The sequence below is a fragment of the Eptesicus fuscus genome, chromosome 19 (genome assembly GCF_027574615.1).
Source record: "Eptesicus fuscus isolate TK198812 chromosome 19, DD_ASM_mEF_20220401, whole genome shotgun sequence".
NCBI classification, from domain to species: domain Eukaryota; kingdom Metazoa; phylum Chordata; class Mammalia; order Chiroptera; family Vespertilionidae; genus Eptesicus; species Eptesicus fuscus.
The window spans coordinates 5,235,987-5,261,241 of record NC_072491.1 but is presented as its reverse complement, the minus strand read 5'-3'; the positions used below and the strand labels follow the sequence as shown (position 1 = coordinate 5,261,241).

Sequence of the window (25,255 nt, the reverse complement as noted above, 5' to 3'; positions counted from 1 at the left end):
CTGGAGGATGCTCTCCCCAGGGCTGGTCCTCGAAAGGTCAGGTGGGTGTGAGGGAGGAAGATGACAGGCTCAGGGCCATGACGTGGGACATGGTGTGCAACAGTCTCAACAGCGAGCACAGAGGTGGCTGCGAATGGGCAAGCATGTGCTGGACAGTGAGGCTGCCCAGAGCCTCCAGGAGCCGAGTCCACAGGTAACCCTTTTAATGGTGTCAGAGCTTGGACTCTGTCATTAAAGGACCGGCCTGCGTGGACTGGACAGCCTTTAGGCAGCGCCTCCCATCCGCACATTCACAAAGTAAGGTTTTAGGGCCTTGAACGACAAACGTGCTCGTTTTCTCCCACGCCTTCAGGGGATCAGGGCCTTCAGCTCCTCCTGGGAAGCCCCTCACGCTCACTCCCTTCCCAGCATGAAGGCTCTTCCTCCCCCTCTCGTCCTGCTGCACCCTCGCTCCTGGGAAACCAGACCACGCAAGAGTGGACGTCCTTCAGTTACTCCATCCACACGAGGGAAGCAGGGTAGCAGTCCATCGTCGCTGGTCTTACTGCCCTCGGCAAGCTTAGGAAAGCAATGAAAATGGGGTACACACAGACAATATTAAACCCTTTGCACTCGCTTGCTTTTTTCTCGAGTCCTTTATTCTACTCGGGATTTAATTTTTTAAATACCCCAGATTTTACAAAGCGCAGCAGTAGAATAAAAAACTGGAGTTTCTTTTCATACAAACTTATTTATTTGGATTTTTTTATATTTCAAATTATTGACACATTCAAAGAGTAATTTTAATCTCGATGCTAACCATGTCGAGTCAAACTCGACATCCGAGTGCAAAAGGTTAAAGAAAAATACTATTCAAAAGACCCAGCGCTCTCCTAACAGAAGGGAGATTGTGTAATGTGTACGTGCATTTCGTGAAACTATACAATGAGAGAGCCCTGGACGCCTGAAAACAAACCTCAGGAAACCAGGCCACACTTAGAAAAATGAAAGCTGACTTTTATTTTATCATCAACAGCCATTCTTTAAACATGAACATGCATACGTAATACTCTACGCACACATCACAGTTTTAACGTTAGTTAATAAAGGTTAAACACACAACATACATCCTTACAAAAAGGTCAAAATGCAAACTTAAAACTTTCAACCAAAGTCTTACTAATTTAAAAAAAGTTTGTGTTGGGTACCATCTGTACAACACAATTAATTTAAACATTTTCATTTGGCTGCACATGGAAAAAGCGGCAGTAGAAAATAAAGTCATTGAGGGTTTTAAATAGCAGAGTAGGCAGTTTCGCCATGCAGGAGAAGCAATATTAAATATTAGTTTTCAAAAAAAATCCACATTTAAAAATATTTAGTTCAAGTCACAGAATTTCTCTCAGTGGAGACCCCAATGCGATGCATGATTAGCTGCCTCAGGCGGCCTGTCTGAAAGGCAACCCCTCCAGGGTATAGCTTGACAGATTTTGGCACAGAAAAGAAGTCTTAAGAACAAGAACATGATTAAAAAAGAGGGCCGAGGGACAGAGGGAAGAAATAAAGCGGGAGTAAATGAGAGAGTAACTGCAATCACTAAAAACTGTGCATCCGCAGTCACCGCAGGCGCTCGCTCCGGAGTGTCATTGCAGCATGGATTTGATTTGCTTGGAGGTAGTCTCATCGTTCAAATGTTTTGTTGTGTACCTAACGGGAAAAACACCCATTGTAGGGAATTAGAAAACACACATCATCATCGGCATCCGGCTCTATGACAAGCCGAGCGACTGGCCAGGCCACCTTCTCTGTTAGGCCTTTCCCTCCCATCGCCTTCCAGACGCAGAGCCAGCAGCTGGGAAACTGTTAGAACTGCCCTGTTGGGAAGATCTGGTTAAACTCTAAAGTAAACAATTGACTGTAACTTCTCACTCAGAGGAAAATTATTGTTGTTCTAACTCAGGGGTTGAAAAATTGTAGCCTCTGAGCCAAATCCAACCTACTACCTATTTTTGTATGGCCTGTGAGCTGAGTATACTCTTACATTTTTAAATGGTTGGGGTGGGAGGGGATCAAAATAAAAGTAATACTTCACGTTAACATGGAAATCATACGAACTGAGTTTTCAGTTGTACTGGAACGCAGCCATATGAGTCACTTTAGCATGGCCTATGGCTACCTTCTCACTACGAACACAGAGCTGAGGAGCTGGGACAGGGCCACGTGGCCCACAGAGCCTGGATCCCCGCTTCCTCGCTCCCTCACAGAGAGGGCTGCGGCCCTGCTCCACGTACTCATCCTCAGGCCAGTTCTACCTGCCACATCCCACATCTCAGTTCTCCAGGCGCTTTATTTCCAGGCAGGGGTGTTTTGCTCTAAATACAAATTAAGAATCTAAAAAAGAATCACTAAAAGTGGTTCGTATTTTAAGAGAAGATTCACTACAGGATTCCTGTAAGAGCAGAAATCCAATAAGCAAGCCTACTATGTGCCAGGCGGCTCCAGGAGCTTACAAGCAAGCAGAGGAAGAGCGATGATAAGATACTTGCACGCAGAAGGGTAACCTGGCTGCAAAGGAGGGGAGCCCGTGCCGGGACCGCCCAGAGGCTGCGGGCCGCAGGGAGGAGTGTGGAGGTTATTCTGAGGGCAGTGAGAGCCAGGGCAGGATACGAAGCAGGGGAGCGATGTGTGACCTCACTGATGTTCTGAAAGGGTGACTCTGGCGCCAAGGGAGCAGAAGGAGCTGCAGAGGGACTAAGTGGGGTGCTGTTACGGGGTCCAGGTGACCAAAGCTCGGACCAGACGAGGAGCAATGGAAAGAGGCTCCCAGGGCTTGAACGTGGGATATATTGTGGAGACAGCTCAGGCAGAACTTAATGCTCTATCAATTTGGCTTACAAGAATTTCACATAGGAATGTATCATTTTAAGCAGGCACATACACCATCTCTCTGAATTAAAGAAATTTAATCTCTATTCCTGTTAGGTTTATTTCAAATCAATTTAAAAATTGAAGACATATCTGCACTCAGGTAAATGCTTAGAGAGGTAGAGACAAACATATGCTTACTAGGCAGCTGAAGCAAAATTACCAATAAGAAGGAGAGCTTTGCATTCCTAACTTGAACATTTACGTTCACAGCCTTGAGCTCCTCACTCTCTGAAACATGTTCTTACATGCACTTTTCCGACCCACATGTGCAGGGACATACACCCACCTGAGAGCATTGAGAAGACCTTCTACACTATTAGGAGGCTGGTCCTTAAGAACTTTGATACAACCTTTCATCTAAGGAGAAAACAGAAAAGGTGAAACATCTTTTTTCCATCTAACGTGACTTTCAAAACAGTAATCCTTACACTAGCACCACAAACACAGAACTCACACTACAAATGTAATTAATCAAACAGAAAAAAAAAATCTACCCAAGTCTTATTATTTTCTGTTTGTCAAACAACACGTTTTGGTTTTTTTTTGCAGAACAGCATAAATTTAATAAGAAAAATATGTTAAGATTAAGATAATACTTAGAGCGTCCTTTTAACTTCCCACATAGTTATTTGTATTTTGTAAGTCTGTATTCAAGCACATAGCAGGAAAAATTCATTTCAAACAAAACCTTTTAAGAACCAACTCAGTTAACCTGAAGCGCCACCACACTGATGAGAAACCCGGGTGAGCTAGGGAAGGACTTCCTAAAGATGCTGAGTGGCCTTTTAAAGGATCACACACACACACACACACACACACACACACACACACACTGACACACACACACACACACTGACACACACACACACACACACGCAAGGAAAGGAGGCGCTCTCCAGATAGACACACCATGGCGTGTGGGCTCAAAATCCCCAAATTCTGTTCACCATTCACGAGCCATTGTATTATTTCATTTCCCTAAACTTCCTTTCTCTTAGGAGTATTTTCAGAGGTAAATGAAAGATTAAGTGAAAGATTAAGTGAAAAATCCCTGGGACACCGTAAACACTCAATAAGTGAACTCACTTCTCTTTCCACACGATGGGCACTAATGCAGGCAGTCAGCAATCCAGACAGGAGGTGCTGAGAGCCTGCCCCGCTGGGAAAGGGACCCGGAAGACAATTCCCAGCCAGCCCTGGTCATAATTCTGATGAACAGGTGAGAGGGCGAGAAGTTACAGAACAGAGGACCCAGGCCAGAGCCACAGGTGACTAGGACTGGAGGTGGGAAGATGTGTGGTCTGCACTGTATTCACTGGAGCACCTTTACTGGTGCTTCACATACAGGTGGGCAAAATAGGCCTACAATCGTCCGCATGGAAAATAATGCAATTAACTAATAATTAATGGAAGAATAAACTCTGTTTCGCGTACTTATAAAGCTAAGTCTACCTTTACACCACCCTGCATGTTTAGATATCAATCTTTTGTTTGAAATGGCCTTTGGTCAAGAGAATGAAAGGACACAATACAGTTTTTCTTATGTCTGATTATTGATATTGCCCAATATGCAGAAGGAGTGTGCGGTCTCCCTACAAGGACGTGCTGTAAATAACAACACTCCTCCGGCCATTCCCCCCACTGTACACAGGCTGTAGGGACACTGCCAGAGGAGGCCAACGGCCCCCAGACCAGACTGGCACCCCGGGCTCCGTGACGGTGCCGCCTGCCGGCTCTTCACGTGAAAAAGCCTCCGGCTTTCTATTATGGCGAGTTGGGGAATTACATAAAACAAGGTCACTTACATCAATTTTTGAGGTTTTAGCAAATGCTCCCACTGGATGTACATGGTCATAGAGTATGATGACGCCCACCATTACCCTCAAGCAGAACGACACTGTCTCTTCGTTTGTAAACCTGCTTCTGTATTCCCTGGAGGGCAGAGAGGACAAGATGCATGAGGCTCGTCACAAAAGATTGCGCTGATCCAACTCTCAAGCTGATGCTGGAAGACACACTGTTAACCTGTGAGCGGTGCTAACACGAAGCCGCCCCTCCCCGCTGCAATGGCGCTCCCAGACAGGTGTGCGGAGCAGTCAGCACCCGAGTGCACTGCCCATTCTGCTAGCAGAGATCAGACCATTTTTGAGAAACACAAAGTAGCCCCCAAGTAAAAGTTTGCGAATAAGTGTTATCACCAATATGATGAAAAAAGTCACTAGCTTAACAGAGCGAGTGTGTCTGGGCTGATTTATCTAAACACATTACTGTATTAGTGGATTTTAATTCCCTAAAATTTGACTGTATTATTCTCTCATTTGTCTATATAAAAGGCCTCCTGTCCCAGAAGAAAGAGTTCTGGCCCGGGATGAAGGGTCCAGGCACATGTGGGGTCGGTCACTGTGCACAAGTCCCTTCACTCCCCAGGCCTCACTCTCCTAAGGGAGGAGGAGAGGAAGGAGGGTGAATAGACGCCCTCTTGCTTCCTAAGGGTTTCCTGGGAGGCGGTATATATAATAGTACTTTGGAAAATGCAAAACTCCACAAAAACAAGTTATCTAGTAAGACATATATTCAGGAATGCGGGATGGAGACTTTCTGCCTATGACAACATGTGGCAGACATCCTGAACGGCGTGAGAGAACCCAGTAGGGGACTCAGGCAAGTGGTGAAAAAATGAAGACTGAGGACTCAGACTGAGAAAAAGGGGTTAGCAGAAGAATAGAGAGAGAATGTTTATAAAACCAAAACCGAAAGACCATTAAAACTCCTCCCCTTCGCCCCAAAGCACCACAAAATCTCCATTAGGAAGAGTCTGAGTTAGTCTGGCTGGTCTCAGGCACCTGTACTGGACTAACACTTAACCAGAAGTTCCATGAAGCTGCCAAGTTATTTTAACTTTGCTCAGATATTACACTGGTTACCTGGGATCTCCTTAATTCCCACCTTACAATTACGACATGTTCCCATCTGGACAACCATCCCACAGGAGTATGCTAGTGAGAGACCGGCTGACACGATACTCACGGCGTTTCCAGCATGACTCTGCACACGCTGGCCATGGTGCTCAGACAGTCCGTGGTATTTTCTATGGGTAAGTTCTTATTCTGTAAAGGTGCACGGAGAACAAAAAGAGTAAAAGTGAATTAGTACATAGGTGTAAGTTAAAACCTAGCTTAACATGAAAAATTGGCAACTTAAATATTTGGTTTCTACTCATTTTGTCAAAAATGCACTAGATCCTAGGTACTGCTCTCAGCTCTGGGGATACAGCTACCAGCTAGGCCAGTGGTCGGCAAACTGCGGCTCACGAGCCACATGCGGCTCTTTGGCCCCTTGAGTGTTTAGCAAAAGCCAGCTTAGGAGTACCCTAATTAAGTTAATAACAATGTACCTACCTATATAGTTTAAGTTTAAAAAATTTGGCTCTGTTGACTAATGAGTTTGCCAACCACTGAGCTAGGCAGCCGAGGCCTGTCTCCTGAGAGGCGCGTACACTCGGGCTGGTGGAAACAGCGCAGCGTGCAGACGGGGCCTGGAGGCCAGGACTATGTGGATTTCATCTCAAGGGAACTGGGAAGTCACTGGAAACATGTTGAGCAGAGGAAGGAAATGAGGTTTCTGTTTTAAGAAGACTTGGCTGCTCTTTGGAGAAAGGAGTACAATGGGCCAGAGGGGAATAAGAACAGTCAGAACATGAATGCAGTCATCCAGGTGAGAGGGAGGTGGGCTCATGTGGAGAGGCAGCAAGAGAGGGGTTCAGTTTTCAGACTCAGCATTTATAATGGAGCCAGTAAGATTGTCTGATGGAGTGGATAGAGGGGGAAGATAAAGGAATTTAGGATAATAAGCCATAGTTATGTGTATAGGCGGACCTCAGAGATAGTGCGGGTTCAGTTCCAGACAACCACAATAAAGCGAGTCATAATCTTTTGGCTGGTGGGAGGTCTTGCCTTCAATTTGTAAAGAATGCAACATTTGTGAAGTGCAGTAAAGTGAAGCATAATAAAACAAGATCTGCCTTTACAGTGGCACTCTTTTTTTTTAAGTGTTTTTATTGATTTTAGAGAGAAGAAGGGAGAGGTAAACATCAATGGGAGAGAATCAACATCGATCAGTTACCTCCTGCACAACCTCTAGCAGGAATCAAGCCCTCAACCTGGGCATGTGCCCTGACTGGGAATCGAACCATTGATCTCTTGGTGCGTGGGTCAGCCCTCAACCACTGAGCAACACCAGCTGGCCTACAGTGGTACTCTCAACTGAGACAGGAGACTAGGCCAAGGGCAAGGTTGGGGGAAAATCAAGTGTTTGGTTTGGTCACAAAACCATTCTGGTGTCAACCATACACCCTGAGGGAGGCTGCAAACAGGTGGGTCCTTGTGCACATGACAGCACTCGGTGCACACATCTGGGAGTCTCCCAGCTTAGAGCTGGTATTCCCAGTCTCGAACGTGCTGGGTCATCGTGTGCGCAGACAGGCAGAGCAGCACCACAGAGAAACTTCCGGCAATGCTTACCTCTGATACAAATTTTGTTGTGGCATCACTTAAGGTTTTCAGCATCGGGGTTGCCTCGGCATAAAACAAAGACATTCGATTTGCCAGTTCATTGTTTACTTCGTTTTCTCCTTCTGCCTGCATGGAAAATAAGAGCACCTGGCCATCAGCTCAGAGATGATTACATAGGGTCTCATCTGTACAAGGGCTTTGGCAATGCTGTCTCATTCATGCTTGCTAAATTAGCTTAATAAATACTCTTAAACTATATTTTAGACCTTCAAGTAGTCTTCAAAAATAAAGATTAAAAAGGACTAGAAATTTTTTATAAAAGATAACCTCTTTTAAAAAATATGAAGTGGGACAAAAGTAGGTTTACAGTTGTTCGTATGAGAAAAAACACATTAATAATAATACAAGAATAAGCTCTGTTTTGCATACTCACAAATGTAAACCTACTTTGCCCCACCCTGTATTTTAAATATTAAGCAATGAAATAGGACATTGACAGGCTGCCTTCTGGGTACCAGGGATTACTCTACATGCTATGGAAGACAGGAAGGTGACTGACATCGCACCCTGCCCCACTGGGAACACACAGCATCCACAATAGCATGGAGAGGGTGAGAGAGACTAAGTTAGACTGGAAGAAACTAAAATGGACTCATGGACGTGTTGGGCTTTGGAGGTGATGCTGGGCAGGTTCACCCAGTCAATGGAAGGGAAGAGCATGCTCGCTAATGACTTGGAAGTGGAATTCCACGTAACTCAATGTGTAATTCCATGTAACTCAATGTGTAATTCCATGCAACTCAATGTGTTCCAGGTACTAAGAGGCAGCAACTAGTGGAAGACAGGCTGGGGAGGAAGGTGGGGTGGGATGTAGAGGGCGTTAAATGCTGCCTAACATCTTGTCTGTGACGGTGAACCATGTAAAACATTAGAGAAAAGGAATGACAACAACAGTGTTGTAAAGAAAGCAAGCTGATGACAGTGGGCAGAGTGTACCATAGAATAAAAAGACCACAGGTCAGCAATGAGTTCTCCGGCTACAGAACGACTGCGAAAGGAGCGCGCGAGGGGGCTTCCACCTGGGATGCAGAGTTAGCAGATGACACAGGGAAGCGCTTGGAGAGAAGCTTCACTCAACAAGGACCGGACTGACTTACAACTATTGACAGATTGACTTATAACTATTAACGGACTGATTTATAACTATTGACGGCAAACGGCAGTACAAGGTGACTGATGTCTCTGGCCCTGAGTGATGGCTCTCACAGAGCACTGAGTGTGGTGCTTTTACTTTATTTACAGGTGATACGGTAGTCTCACAGCAGGAACTGGGCTATGCAAAATCTAACCGATGCAAGGCACAGCTGCTTCTTGGAAAAGGGATCGTCCCCCAACCCAGGACCTGAGGAGCAACCACCTCACAAAACACTCATCAATGAAGAAGAAGAAAAAAAATGGTGTCCTTTGGTGTTTTTAACCTCTGATGCCACTCAGCATCTTTACATATTTATGCAGTATTTCTTTATTAAACCATCTACTAGAGGCCAGGGCTGATCCTAGAAATTTCCCTATTTTTCACACAAGGTAGGCCCTCAATATATCGAGAAAAAGATAATATTTCTTCAAATTTAAGGTTTTACTGGTGACAGACATCTGACTCCTTGGCGGGAGAAAGGGTATGAAACAGCTAAGAGGAGGAGGAGTCCAGAGGCTCACGAGCCCGAAGAAGCAGAAGCGGCGCTTGGCTAGGCAGGAGCAGGCGCAGAAGCCACTCCCTCGGCCAGCCAGACCCGCGGCCACGCTCTCCCCTCTGCCAGCATCAGTACCCACTTCTCTCCCAGACCGGTTCCTCCCCGGAGTCTTCCATTCGAGGAATATGGGGACAAAACACTCAAAACTGCCAACTCACAATTATTATGTCGTTAAAATGAGACTACACAGAGAAATCCGGTATCAATGTCATGCAGACAAAAAATAATTTTATTGTAGTCGTAGGAACTTAAGGGAAAAAGTGTGTGTGGGGGGTCAATACCATATGGTTTCCTGCATTTTGCTCTTTCTTCCCTTCCCACACTTGTGGTTGCCCACAGCTTACCTACTAGCTTTAATTTTATCAGAATGAATGAGCAAACGAACAAATAAAAGGAGAACTTGAACTGAGAGATGAGTTATTATTACCACCCCTAGTTCAAAGTGTTAACTTACTGGAACGTTATTAATCCGCATACGACTCAATGTTCTTCTATAATAGCTGAAATCATTCTGTATGGCAGGATTTGTCATCTAAAGAAGACAGTTGAGAAAGAAAAATGGAGTAGGTATTAAATGATACTGAAAAAATTAAGTGAAAATCTACTAAATACAGTTTTAACTAGTGAAGTAGCATTCCTAATTTGTAATAACACTTTAACAAATAAAACTGGTATCACCAAGATGGCTTTTTTGCACATAAGTCATGTTCACAATGCACTTAGTCCCCAATGAACATATAAAATGTACAGATTGTTTTTTAGTTTTTTATATATATTTTATTGATTTTTTACAGAGAGGAAGAGAGAGGGATAGAGAGTTAGAAACATCGATGAGAGAGAAACATCGATCAGCTGCCTCTTGCACACCCACTACTGGGGATGTGCCCGCAACCAAGGTACATGCCCTTGACCGGAATCGAACCTGGGACCCTTGAGTCCGCAGGCCGACGCTCTATCCACTGAGCCAAACCGGTTTTGGCTACAGATTGTTTTTTAATCATGGTCAGTAAGTTTCCCTTCTTTTTCTCGATAATTTCACATAATATACTAAAAGGTGGTTTGCCAAAACATAGGATTACCACAAGACGAAAACAAGAAAAACTCTGCAGGCACTTGCTTTGGAATTACAACAGAAGCAAGCATCATGGTCAACAGGACAATCTCCAGACTGACTAAAATTGTGTATGTAAGTCATCTGTGCTCAAAGTGTTAATAAAAGAGAACAGTTGTCTGAGATTTAACCATAAAAGGCTGAAGTTAGGAATCCTGCCCTTCCATTTCCCAGGCAAGGCATCTGAGGCCCTAAGATGTCACAGGGTCTGCTCCCAGCTGGCTGCTGTGCAGGGCGTGATGTGGAAGTCAGTCTCCTGCTGGGAGAGCTAGTGTTTGCTTCTACACACACTCCTCCAACAGTGGAGGTAGGCAGACAGGTAGGCATATAGATAGGTAAACTGAGGGGTTAACATTTTTGTATAAAAGAAAATTGAGATAAACTGGAGGTGAGCAGAAAGGAAAAAAAATATATCAGAAAAGGTCAATATTCTTTCAGAGAACTTTTTTAAATGAAGTTAAATGAAGGCTGAATATTGGGTAATTTGCTATGCATGTATCAAAAGACCTGCCATGACTTTTATATCCAGTTTTCCATTTTTGCTAAGGACATCAGACATCACTAAGCACATTTCAGCTACGTCTCCACACGTCCCTCCTGGTGCTCTATGAAGGACTCGTGCTTTCATATAGTCAAGGCAAGCAGGAATCCTACCTTGAGTTCATCAAACCGGAGTGTGAAGTGAAGGATTTCTGCAAACTGCTTAGCGAGAGCCTGCTCTCGCTCTAGGTGCTGGGTGGGAGAGTATGGGGTACTTGTCAAGGCTCCCAGAAGACCTCTTAATGCTGCTTCTAAAGAAAAAAAAAAAAAAAAGATTTAAATGTTGTTTGAATCTCCTGATATTTGTTAATTAGAAAGTGAACAATTTATAAATGTTATGATTTCAAATCCCATGAAAGTAAGTTCTCTTTAAAATCCAGATCATCTAAATACAATCACACAAATTGACATTATTTGGTAGAATAAAAACCTTAGAGACTAATTCAGTTTTATAATCTATAAACTCAAATTCAAAGTAATGCAAAATGTAATCTGAATACCAGGATCAGAGAGCGCCCTTTATACTACATTTACCAATCTGCAGTGTTGACGGTTATGAAATGGTCATTGTTACCTATAGCCAAGTAACGTCTACATTGGCCCTATGTCCACACGGTCAAATCTGTCCATGGCTATGAACGAAGGACCAACTTCTCATACTTTGAATTTGCTGCTTATTTATAAACAGAAACTGCTTTCTTTCAGTTACTAAAGGAAACAAAATCTTTGATTTAATAATTAGCTTTCTGAGTTTAAGAAAAATGGTCCCTTTAAAATAAGTGCTACTTTTGGAATGCCAAGTTAATTAATACTGTGTTTAAAAATGTAAATAGTGGCATTTCATTCAATAAAGTTAGAGAAATCACACTAATTTAGTTACAGATTACAGAATCAAAAAACAATGCTAGATTACAGCTTAGAGTCAGATGTTGATCGGAAATTAATGAGTAAGTGTCAGGTCAATAAACAAATATTTCTTAATGATAATGAATTTACGTTAGATCATCAACCCTTAACTTAAAAAAATATCAGCTCTACTATTGATGAAGACTTAATGGTGAACCAACACCCATAGTGAGCTTAACCCAACCTCTCATTTAACTTTCAGCATCAATTATGACATGGGTATCACGTGGATAAACTGAATTTCAAAGAGATTAGACCCCAAGGGTGCAGCTAGTAAATGCCAGGTGTTTCTGACTAAACAGCCCTATCTTTCCACCATATTAAGCTGTTTCTCAAATAAAGCAGCATTCTACCTGGCCTCCTGTAACCTCATGAAATATTATTCTGGTTACTACCAGCAGTATATATTTCTTATGTGTCTATTATGTGCCAGATACTGGGCTACACACTACATAGACATTATCTGTCATCCACACAATAACTCCAAATGGCAGATAGTATTCTTTTTACATTAAGTCAAAAAACATATTGACTGCCTACTATGTGCCAGGCACTGGGGAAACAGAGATGAAGGTATAGTCAGCTCCCTATGGTCACATGGAGCCTGATTATACAGAGAAGAAAGAAATTATGATGTGTGTTAAGAAGAAATACCTGGTATAATGGAAAGATATAAAAATAGGACCTCACCTAGTTGAAGTTCAGAAAAAGACCTCCCTGAGTAAGTGACATCTGAGCTGAGAATGGATTGTCTGCTAAGGATGAGGAAGAGTGTGCAAACAGACAGGGCCGGGGCCAGAGCATGACATAGTACTCACACTGCAATACCAATACTGGTGGATAGAGCGCGTTGAGGAGATTAAAACAACCTCTCTCTATATAAAAGGCCAATATGCTAAGTGTCGCTCCAATAATCCAACCGGTCGTTAAGACATGCACTGACCACCATAGGGTAGAGGCTCAACACAGGAGCTGCCATGACACTCACTGGCCATTTACAAAGCAACACTCAGCTTCCCCCAAGTGGGACACAGGCCCTGCCACCATCCCAGAGTGACACCCCACCAAACTGCAGCCAGTGCTGCTGAGACCCCATGGCACAAAATGCGGCCCACAGCCCAGCCCAGCCCGGAAACAGTCACTGTGGGTGCCTGATAACGCCCGGCTTCCTCTCCCTAGTGACTAGCCTCCTTGTAGTTTCTTCAGCCCAGGAATATGACTTGCTCTATCGCCAGGTGCAAACATTTCACACTTTAACCAAATGTCTGTGAAGCGTTTTCCCATGCCTCATCTCATTTGATCCTCACAGAAGTCCTGGAGTAGGTAGATAGAGACTCGGTAGAATCCTATTTTCTTTTCATTAGCCGGAAAACAGAGTTTACAAAGTTTAGAAACTTGACCCGACTGAAAAGAAGAAATGGTGGACCTTAAAAATGACTTCAGGTTCTCTCACTGCTCAGAATATAGTCAAATATATAGTAGTCTACAAATATTTCACCCTTTGTTCTCCCTGCGAGATCTACAATAATAATCTGCTTCCTGTTGATATTTACTGCTGAGTTGCTGACAATTACCTGAAAGAGAAATTGGGGTGTTTCACTGGGCTGGGAAAAGTTTAGCTATATCAGAAAGCAGGTCTAATTAAACAAGTTTATATATATAAAGCGCTCACTGGCGCCAATCGCACATGTGTGTTTCTATCTGTCATTGTCGAACATGAATTTGGTTGACACTTCTATTATAGAGAAAGGGCTAATAGTGCTATTAAAATATTTCTTCTAATTAATTTCCTTTTAATGTGCTCCAATTTGTGCACCGGGCCTCTACTATGCTTATACTGTGTGTGCCATATGAAGCATCCTGACCTTGTCATCCTGATATCCCTGGATAAACTATGTAAACAGGGGCATTACCGATTAGCATTTACATTCTGCACCTGACCTGCAGTGTGGAGAATGGACTGTAGGCCTATGGCTGGCTCACAGAGCTGCAATGTGGATGTGAAAAATCAATTAAGAGGAATAACATTTTTGGCTGCTCTGAAAAATGGTTTATTTCTCCCAAGATTCATTCCGTATGCCAGCGTTAATGTAAGTAGAAAGCAAAGTTTGAGAGAGATGAGAGCAGAAAAATACACTTAAGAAAACACACCCACCAATACTATTAAAAAAAACTGGACTGTTACAAAAATTTTTGCATTTACTAGATTTTATAAGTCTCAGGGTTAAGTTCAGCATTCAAAGCACACTATCACTCTGGTAGATGGGAGACATTGCCCCCTAGTGGTGGACTCAAGTCGCATGACCAAGCTGGGATGGTCAATGAACTTGAGAACTTCTATGAATGGCTGAAGCTCAGGACAAGAAGGGGAGGCCCCTGCAGAAAGTTCCCCTTGAGAGACAAGAGCCATTTATTCTCACCAACTGCCATCCACCTACTATCAAAGACCAGTCGCTGAATCCTCAGAAGGGAACCCAAAGGATGTGGTCTGTGGGGGATTTAAGGCAGCCAACAGACATGACCACAATTATTGTGGGCACTTTGGGCCCTTTTAATAGATTTTGGTACATTTAGCCCAGTGACAAGGACTCAACGTGTTGCATAAACTCACTCATTATGACCTTTGGAGGTGGTCCCTGTACTAAGTCCCTGGAACAGGAGGGAGAAAGACTGAGGAAAGACAACACAGTTTGTCTACTGTCTGATCACGTAACCTCCCTCAAGTTATGTCTCAACCAGGAAGGCCTGAGACCAACTACCAGGAACAGGGTGTTTCCCAGGCCAGCAAGGGCTATGGACAAAGCTCAGTATCTTCCAAATTATTCAGTGACCCCTTTCCTGTCCCTCCATAAATAAGCCACAAGGGATCGAGGTCCCTCTTCTGGCCAAAACCGGTTTGGCTCAGTGGATAGAGCGTCGGCCTGCGGACTCAAGGGTCCCAGGTTCGATTCCGGTCAAGGGCATGTACCATGGTTGCGGGCACATCCCCAGTGGGGTGTGTGCAGGAGGCAGCTGATCGATGTTTCTCTCTCATTGATGTTTCTGGCTCTCTATCCCTCTCTCTTCCTCTCTGTAAAAAATCAATAAAATATTTAAAAAAAAAAAAAAAAAGGTCCCTCTTCTGGAATGCACCCCGTGGTTATCTGCAGTACGCAGGCCAAGCCACCCTCTCCTTGAGATTGCAGGATTCTATAGGACCATGCTCATTTGATGCGTGTGTGGTACTCTGTGTGTTGTCTATGGTGTTTATCCTCATCTCTGGCTCAACAGTGAGGCAGGAAGAGAAAAGACTAGAGAGGTTTAGTGGACATAAAGCAGAAGACTCAACAGACTGGAGGACCAGACAGGATACTAAAGTTCAGAGAATCTAAGCGATGTGGCCAAGACCACACAGCTAGGAAACGAAAATTCAAACAGGCCATTATGCCACCAAAGTCCTAAAATCCATTTATTGCTTCTCCTAAATACCCAACACACATTTGATATAGCAGATGTGTATATTCATTAGTACAACACTCATTCAACAAACACTGAGTTCCTATCACATGCAAGCAAAGATATGCATCCTGTAAGCAAGAAAACTAAAAACATTACTGGTCAGGTTACTGGACAAGACATGAGGAGTAAGCCATCAGGTCTTAAATGTATATTTTGCTTGTAACTTTACAGAGGGCCCAGAGTCCCATGATGAAGGCTCAAAGCTTCCAGGTGACAGCATGGACAGTGATGCTCTTTGCTATTTATCACCTGTGTTACCAAATGCCTCTGCTGAAATGGAACACAGCACCCACGATGGAACCCATACCAGGAGCCCGATTCAATTCCAGTAAATAAAACGTAAGAAAACATGCAAGCCTGACTGGTTTGGCCGATTTTGTAATTATTCTTTTTTCATTGGTAAATGCTGAGACTAGAATGAGCCTTAGTAAGACAAGAGCACCATGTAAAGCAGGGGTCCTCAAACTTTCTAAACAGGGGGCCAGTTCACGGTCCCTCAGACCGTTGGAGGGCCGGACTATAGTTTAAAAAAAACTATGAACAAATTCCTAGGCACACTGCACATATCTTATTTTGAAGTAAAAAAACAAAATGGCAAAAACACCAGCATGTGGCCCGCGGGCCGTAGTTTGAGGACGCCTGGTCTAAAGCAATTCAACTATAAATGCAGCCAGAAACTAGCAGCACAGATAACTCTCTAAATATGAAGGAGTCGTGACCACCACAATTACAAGGCCAAGGTCAGTGGTCTGAAGCTACCAAGCTACAGACGATGTAGATATTTGACTGAAAGGCAAATAGTGTTAAAGAGCTGACTGCGTGCTTGGGAAAATAAATTACAATTCTTATCTTTAGTAAGAAAAGAATAATTTACCAAATACTTCTATTTCAACTATTATTTGTTTTCACATTTAACAGTGCATACTGTATCTAAGAAAAATAGCAATTCTCTTATTTTTTAAAAAACATAGGTTTTTTTAAAAAAAGAACCTCCACTTTAAAGGAAAAGTTGCAAACACAAATGGCCAAGTACCTAACATCCTATATAATAAAAGGCTAATATGCAAATCGACCGAATGACAAAATGACCAGTCGCTGTGATGCGCACTGACCACCAGGGGGCAGACGCTCAATGCAGAGGGTACAGGCTGGGCTGAGGGACCCTGCCAAGTGCACGAATTCCGTGCGCTGGGCCTCTAGTAAAGAATATGAAAAGCAAGATATAAAAACTAGGAAGCCCCGGGAACCTACTAAACTAGAAAGCACATGCTCTCAGTAATCAACAGCGATGCTTGTCACTTAGCTCTGGCCAACTGACATGCAGATCAACTGACCAACTGGCACCTAAACTACTGATTTTATCAAACAACTGGAGACTTAACACCAAAACACAAACAATTACCAACTTTTAAACCTGGCATCTGATGAGGAATTTTTTTAAACTATGGCCCCAAGAAATCACATCTCAGGCCTAAACTTAGCGCATGAGCCCCCAGGTTGACTCTTACCTTACTGCACAGTTTACCAAATTGCATGAGTTCATTTAAAATACATAACATGTTTATGAGATTCAAAACTCAAAACTATATAAAACATGTGTCAAGAACTTCAATTTAAATTTTTCAAATTTCAGATATACCTATCCTGCTCCTCCCGTATGTCCACAATGTCACACAAAAAGTCCTTCCAATGTACAGCTTTCAAATGACACCAGCAGCTCGATGTCTAGATCTTACTTTGGCCACTTCTCCAAGGAAGGGAATTCCAACTATGTTTACTGGTTGTAGTGAAGGCAAAATTTGGATCTCACGGTAGCTTTTCCTATTGGCTCCCTAGTCCTCAACCTGTAGTTTTAGATCCATGAACTTAACTGATCCTAATCAGCAATGATTTTAAGAACATCAAAATCTAAATATTCCAGAGCCTATGGATTAGCTCCTGCATCTGGGAGAGGGTTTGCTGGAGAGAACTTCTACCAAGTGGTTTCTCTCGCTAGGACCCTTTAGACTGCAATGAAATCAGAGCTCTCCTTATGGAAGCACTAATGTGTCGAGGACAACAGTCTAAATAAAGACCTAGCTTTATGCTGTAATATCCTACAGTCTAACAAACTTGCTTCACATATGTAGCACATTAATATAGCAATGTGAACATAAAATACTCTAAATTACTTCTGGTGGCACCAATAAATGTATTTTTCACTAGGGAAGTTATAATTACAAAACTTTCAACTTACCTAACCTCTGGGAAAATTCATAAAATTTCTTTAATTTGCCTACTAGTGGGACAACAGCACCCCATGCCTTCTCTTGTAACTTCTCATCTGCTGGATGCTGGATGGCCTTCAAAATCGAAAGGGGGGAAAAAAAAGTTAAGAGTTCTGAAAGTCCAGCAGCATTCTTTTTACATTAAAATATATGTCTGAGCAAATGTTGGAAACCCTGGTACAATCTATAAAATACAGAACAATGGACACAGGAATGCTGAGAGTGGGCCTTCTCAACTTCCTGGATACTTAACCCTATCATAACACACTTTTAGTTATCCTTGCAATGGACATGGATATAATGGAATAGGATGACACAATACATGCTGGTTAAATGTATTACGCCTTGATACCTTTTAGAGCCACAAAAAGAAACCATTTATATTGTTTTGCATATCACACACAGGCTTTCTTAGCAGTACTCTTTAAAAAATTATTTTAGCAAAATAAAAAGAAACCAAAAAGTTAGGCAATCAATGAAAAAAGATGCCAACTGTGGAACAGGGTATGAAACTTAGAATAATTCAAATTCCAGGGTCCAAAGTAGTTTTAGGAGACTTACCAAATTAAGAACCCAAATCAACCTGAAAGATGGGATTCGGAAATTGTCACACTTATTTCCTATAACTAAAGTATTATTCTGGCCGAAACCGGTTTGGCTCAGTGGATAGGGCGTCGGCCTACGGACTGAAAGGTCCCAGTTTCAATTCCGGTCAAGGGCATGTATATTGGTTGCGGGCACATCCCCGGTAGGGGGTGTGCAGGAGGCAGCTGGTCGATGTTTCTCTCTCATCGATGTTTCTAGCTCTCTATCCCTCTCCCTTCCTCTCTGTAAAAAAAAAAAAAAAAATCAATAAAATATATTTAAAGTATTATTCTGGAATCCAAGTTTTCTTGGGTTTTCCCGAATAAGAAGGTAAAAACTAGTTTCAAATCTGAAAGGAGAGGAAATAAACCGCAATCTAAAGACCCTAATATAACGTGCATATGCCTTTTCTCTATGCCCAGTCCTTCAAACCACTAGGCAATCTTCTATTAATTTAGAGGGTTCTTCCCAAAGAAATGTATTTTCTTATTTTCATCTTTATTTTGCTTAAAGATGCTTTTCTTAACCCTTTATGAAACCTAATGTCTTTTTCAACAACCTGGTTTGCTTTCTCTGACATCTTCCAACAAGCTAAACACACCATGTGAAAGCTGAAACTCACACCCACGGCGGGGCGTGGGGCTACTCATAAACGTGATCAGGAGGTACTGATGTTTAGATTTTCCCAAGGCGCTAGCACTCTAACTCTGTCTACACAAAACCAAAAAACAGGAACGCAAACAAAAATTGAAACCAGGTAAATTTAGAAGAAGCTCTGAATAAATTAGCTACAAACTAAATAAATGGGCTATATATTATTTAAGCAATTTGCTTTATAAGCTTGCCACTATATGCAAATGTCCTTGATAGTTTAACATAAAAAAATTTTAAAGGATGCTTAAGCACTATAGGAGTCCAAAGTAAATCCCATTTATGTGACAATATAGAAATATTTTAATGTTAAAAATATATGACAATCTTTATTTCATATTAATATGAATATTTCAAAGGAACTGTAATATTATCCTGCTGTATATGAAAAATCCTTTTAGCCTCAAGCCCAGTCTCAGTAATGTTTTATAGCAAGTAGAAACTTGTTTATTTTATTTATTATTCAGGAAATGAGCAAATAGATAAAAACTTTAAATTTGCTTTCTTCTCTTGAGAAGCCTAGCCAACTTTTCTTGCAAGGACCTAAAAATGATATTTCGAGTATCTGCTCATTCTCATACTATCAAATGCTCCAACAAATGCCACCCACTGTCACAAGCGAGCACAGTTAACTGTTTCCTGGCCTTGCTGGATTCAGAACTGAAGACAATGGCTTCCCTGCCACATCAACATGTCATGGTTCTCCTTATAATGCTGGTTCCTTCTCCTTTCACATCAGCGTTACTGCTCCTAGAGAACGTTTCAGTACAGCACCAACCACAGCCCAACATGCACAAGGGTGCTTGGTCAGTGTCAATGTGAGGGTGTCATGGAGCAGGTATTCTCACTCTCATTTCCAAAAATATTGAAACCGTCAAAACATTATCTCCATTTCTGGTGGTTTATCCTAGAGAATAAGCATGGTTTATTTAATAGACTCTATCTTCGATGAGAAAAAGAGGCTCGGAGGTTTCTTTGGGTAGAACAGGACTGCTGAGTATGTTTATGCTGAGGAGAAAAAGTCAGTAAAAGAGAAAAAAACAGATGGAATTAAAAGAGAAGAAAGAATTGAAATTCCAGAGGAAAATGGAGAAGAATGTTAGAGAACACAGTGTTGATAAGAAGGAGAGAGACTAAGCTTCTCCGGAAAAACAGAAGAAATGGAGAATGAGATGAATGGGAAGAAACCTGGATCAGGTCAGAGGTTCGGGAGAAGAAAGTTGAGGGAGACCACACTGAACATTTGCTCTGAGGAAAAAGTCAGACAGAGTTGGGGAGTCAGACCACAAGGATGATTTCAGATTTCCCAAGGAAGTTTAGGAGGAGCAGGAAAAATAGAAGGCAGAACAAAAGGCCAAAGAAAGTTGTGTCTGCTCTTCCCCTCCATAAAAATACCAATAGGCCCCCCATGGATACAGTAAATTTCAGGTGTGACAGCAACCAATAACACACAATTTTCTTTAATATACATAAAATACATACATATTTATAGAACACTGTTTTCCTTTTATTCTTATATTTTGCAACCACTTTTGAAATAATGCAAGTGATCTTCCTTTAAATATAATTTTTACTATGCAATAGGATTCTAAAGTATAGAAAACGACAGAGATTAAAAAGAGGGAGGGACACAGTACATTCTAGTTGATTGGAAAATGGCGTGCTTTACCTCTCGTATTTCATGGCCAGCTCCTCTATATGACTGCAAGTCTTCCAAGATGCCTTCTGCATCTTTTAACACTACATTCACCTGATTATAAATTTCCTTCTCGGACTCTGTAGGCTGGGCATCTAAACAGCAGGAAAGCACAAGAAAATTCACAGTCACATGAATTTTTTAGTACACATATAACTCTAAATCCAAATTTCTAAAGATGACTAACATTTTATTCAATGTTAATTTTGTACTTCTTGGAAAACATTGATAATTTTTCCATAGTTCTATACTTGAACAACTAGCCTCAAGTTTGTAAATATCACAAAGCAGCAAGGGAACACCAAACATTATTTATTGTAGATACAAATAATGACTTGGTATATTAAGTGAACTTGAGAATTATCATTCGAATTTAAATTGTGATGGCACGAATAACTGGCTTTTCATTACAGTCGTCACTATCAGTAATGACTGTAAATTCATGAGTAATGATCTATTTTAATGCTAGAGAAATGAAAGGTCTAATATATCTTGCTAATCTATGTTTAAGACTGAAATGACTTTAGTCTCCTATAAATTATTTAATGACTGAATATTGATATAAATACTTTTAAAAGAATCCTTTCTAGATGCTGCCCTTTTCTAGGGACCACTTTAAATTCTGTACCAAATGAACTTCTCTGCCGATGAACACAAGGTCAAGATTCCAGCGCAGAAGAGTTCAAAGTATGAAACTGCTCCAGAATCACTGGGCTGCTGAAAGCTAGATGCTTTAGCTGCAATATTATCACTGAACTTTTTAAATGCTAAAGCAAAAACTGAGCTCCTCCATCCTTGAGGATGAGTGAGAAAAAAGTGAAGAATTACAGTTACAAAAAGCATGACAAGGAACACAAACATATGGGTATTTCCACCACCTGCAGTGTTAGCCACAGAACATATGTTAATGGGACTAAATCTAGCTTTCTCTCTGCTAGACTCGAGGTAACAGAAATTCTCTTTTTAATGATGTGGTCATTTTTTTCCTAAGGATAAGTCGTTTTCATCTAGTACATTGCTTGTGGAGGGGAATGGGCACTCTGTGAGGAAACTGAATTTTTCTTATATCTTTTCAGCTAGGCCATGTTACTACAGAGAAGGCATAAAGCACTTAAAATGATAAACATTATAATTACCATAATGCTTTAGAGGAATTAATTATGCTGGCAGAATTTCTCCCTACTAAAATTTTCTCTTATGAGGGTAGGGGAGGAAAACCAAATTTATAATGTGAATTAAGAACATGTCTGATCTGTTTTGCTTACCTAATTTATAATATGAATTAAGAACATGTCTGATCTCTTTGTTATATAAAACTAGTGACTAAGAGTTTTCTGTACCCACACCACCGCCCCACAAATACACAATGATCTATATTTATTCCTTTCCTTGGAAAATTTAAGGAAACTAAGTTGACACATGAAACTAGGACTCCAGTTGCCTAAATACTATAACTTTATTTGTGTTTGGGACAAGTCATAGTTCAATCCCAATTATTAAACTGCCAACTAGTCAAAAACATACCACACATTTTTTAAATCAACAATTACAGTACCAAATTCTAATTTCAACATACCTAAGACAGTACTACAAAAACATAACACAGTAACATTTACATGCAAAGCCAACTTAGGGATTTGTGTTCTCATATCTGTTCCCTTATTTTCAAATTTCTTTTCAGAAATCATGCACCTTTTGAATGAAAATTCTATGACAAAATAATTACATAAGAGGAGCCAATTAAAAAAAGACTGTGTCCAAAGTTATACAGGTATTACTAGGAGCGAATAATGATATTGTAGCTAAATGACTTTAAAATCAGTCTGTCATTTAGCAGTAATATCCTCTCTCATTTAGCCAGACCTTGTTCTCCAAAGTCATGGTTAGACACACACTTCTAAAAAGTACATCTTGTAACTTTTATACTTACACTAGGCGCAGCAGAGAAAATACTCTTTACATGCAAAAACAGCAATTTTATATTTTTTCACGTGGGTTGTGAAACTACAGACATAACATCAATAGGAGACACATAGTTTAAATTCATGAAGAGGGAATTCATGACAAAGGACAATATTATGACTGTTGCAGACCAAAAGGTATTTGTAAAGTTTGCAATTACTATGTATTTTTGGTGTGGTGACTAGTTGTTAAGAGAAAAATGTGACACTGAGACTTACAGACAAAGAAACATTATAAAGTAGATTTGAATAGACCTTGGGAGTGATTAATGATTATTAAAGATTTAATAAGTAACAAGAAACTTAAAAACAGCCCCCGGCACCACACTGACTGAACAGTTTTAGACTGCCACAGGAGAGTCACACTGATAATTTTGAAAGCTGCTGAAGACTGCTGTAGAAATGAAGACAAACAGAAAATAGCAGACAGGTAAGCACTACTTTACCGACAGCAAGTCATGCAAAAGGTGAGATACTAGGGAGGGGGAAAGACTATGTAAAAGAAAGCATTTGTTCAAAAAAATGGTATCATATAATGCACCCAAGACTTGTCACTTTGATTTTTCAGAGCAAAGAACGAAAAACGGTATTAGTTGAAGGAAAAACCTGCCACTTAGCCAGCTAACAAAGGGACAGTCATTTGATTGCAAAAGGATGTATCTACCACTGGAGTAAGCACAGCGCTAACTCATCGGGCTTCTTTAAAAGCTGTTCAAGGGCAATTACAGCATGTTTCAGTTGCTCTTACTGTTTGAAGGTAAAATTAAATATTGTAATAATTTCACCCCACTTTCCTAAAAAGAGTCACTGAAAGTAAGTGTTAAAATTGAAGTTGGGCGTGGGGAAAGGGGAAATCTGTAATACTCTCAACAAAAAAGATTTTTTAAAAACTGAAGTTGTTATGGTACAAAAAGAGGCAAAGATCAGCTACTAAAGAAGGAAGATAAAAAGGAAATCACATGAAAATTATAACTGTGATAAAGGGTCTATCTGCTTTAATCTAGCATCCATTCATACATTCGCTCAATAAATATTTATACTCTAACTCCATAAATTTCATCAAGGCAGGGAGCTCAATATACAGTACATACCACTGAATGGCATGCAAACTCAGTACCTAGCAGATTTTCTATAACAAAATTGTTGCATGAATGAGAAAGTACCAAGATGGTAGATATAAATATGCCTCCAGCATGAGTTAAAGGACACCATTATGCATTTTCATCTTTGAACAAATAAAATCCTATATCATTTTAGAGGAAAAAAATATAAGGAAAGACCATAAGAATAAAAATATTTCAAAGTACAGAGCAAAAGCAATAGAAAATATACAAAAAGTAAAATGGAAAATAAAGTTAGACTAAAAAAGTGGGTAGCAATAGTTGTAAAAGATGGGGGGGGGGGAACGGACAGGTAACACAAAAGACACAGAATTAGAAGAAATGTATGATTAAATGGAAAGGCACTAAAATAAAGAATCATAGGAAGTAAGGTTCTATTTCTCATTTATAAACACTCACCTATTTTTACTCTCCTACTGTGGTCTAACTGAAAATAGAGTAACTTTGTACATGCTCCTTCTACAATGTCCTTCACTAACTTTGCCTGAAACGTTCTACTGCACCTCCACAGCCAACTAAACATCACCATCAGAACGTCTACTCCCTGCAAGGTAAAGTCAATCCCTTCCTGAGCTATTCCTGGGATGTAAACTACGCAAAGATTATTATTAATTTGCATTTCTATCTATCCCACTAGACTGAGAACTCTCCAAAGGCAGGAGTTGTATCTCTGCATCCCCGGCACCTACTTGTCAGCAGGCAGGAGGCTTGGCATAAATGGATGTTGAACTGAAGTGAAAAACAGCACGTGTGTGCACATGCTAAAGTTAAGACAAAGTCTTTTCTCTGTAATCATAAGGAACTGGCACATTAAATATATTGACCATTTTGACCCATCTCATGGGCTAAGATCACTCTAGTAGCCAAATTATAAGGTAAACTTATAGCAGAAAAGTTTTGTTAAAAAAATAAAAAATAAAAAAGACTAATGAATAAAAGATAAAACTGATTAAGAATCAAAAGGCCCTGGCCGGTTTGGCTCAGTGGATAGAGCGTCGGCCTGCGGACTGAAGGGTCCCCGGGTTCGATTCCGGTCAAGGACATGTACCTTGGTTGCGGGCACATCCCCAGTGGGGGGTTGTGCAGGAGGCAGCTAATCGATTTTTCTCTCTCATCTGTTTCTAACTCTCTATCCCTCTCCCTTCCTCTCTGTAAAAAATCAATAAAAAATAAAAAAAGAATCAAAAGAAAACATACTTTAAAAATCTAAATAAGAAATAACAGGCAAACTCTGGCGTAGGATACAGAATGTTTTCACTAAATTTCACTTACAGTATACCAGTAAGTGTCAAACCAAAAGTTCTACATTGGCCGATATAGGCAACAATATCATTCTTTAACTTATAGCTGCCTGTAAGAAGTTAACACTTTACATGTAGTTCTTCATGATTGGAAATTGTTGTTGTTAGCAATTCCGACCTTTTCCTGGCACTAAATTAACTATTTAAATTTAAGGATAATGATCCAAACCTATTCCAGATTAGGAAACCAAGACCAAATAATATTTTAAACACTACAATAAACTCATGCTTCTCACTGGACCACAACCTAAAGCTCGGTTTATAAAAAGATCAAGTGCCAAGTCTTGAACAAGATCTTGACTGTGTCAGAGCCAAGATTCTGCAAATGTAAGGAATTTGAGACAGAGTAAAGGGAGACAGAATAGCAGAAAAATATACAAGACCAAGTTTGAAATAGATGCAAATAAACTAAAATACAGCTTTAATGTAAGTTGCCTCATCTGAAAGAA

The 25,255-nt window shown here is 40.9% G+C and overlaps 1 protein-coding gene across 3 annotated transcripts in view; it reads right to left on the bottom strand.

Moving 5' to 3' along the window:
- Nucleotides 1-970: 970 nt before the first annotated feature.
- CYRIB (CYFIP related Rac1 interactor B) overlaps nt 971-25,255 on the bottom strand; it is a 110,748-nt gene continuing 86,463 nt past the window's right edge. For all 3 annotated transcript variants that reach the window (XM_054708345.1, XM_054708348.1, XM_054708347.1), the window contains 9 exons: nt 20,397-20,518; nt 17,461-17,566; nt 10,935-11,071; nt 9,624-9,701; nt 7,428-7,544; nt 5,935-6,014; nt 4,713-4,839; nt 3,194-3,264; nt 971-1,686 (listed from right to left, as the gene is read on the bottom strand). In XM_054708345.1, coding sequence (XP_054564320.1) covers nt 1,623-1,686; nt 3,194-3,264; nt 4,713-4,839; nt 5,935-6,014; nt 7,428-7,544; nt 9,624-9,701; nt 10,935-11,071; nt 17,461-17,566; nt 20,397-20,518 — 902 coding nt within the window. In that variant the 3' untranslated portion in view covers nt 971-1,622. The remainder of the gene's footprint in view (nt 1,687-3,193; nt 3,265-4,712; nt 4,840-5,934; nt 6,015-7,427; nt 7,545-9,623; nt 9,702-10,934; nt 11,072-17,460; nt 17,567-20,396; nt 20,519-25,255) is intronic.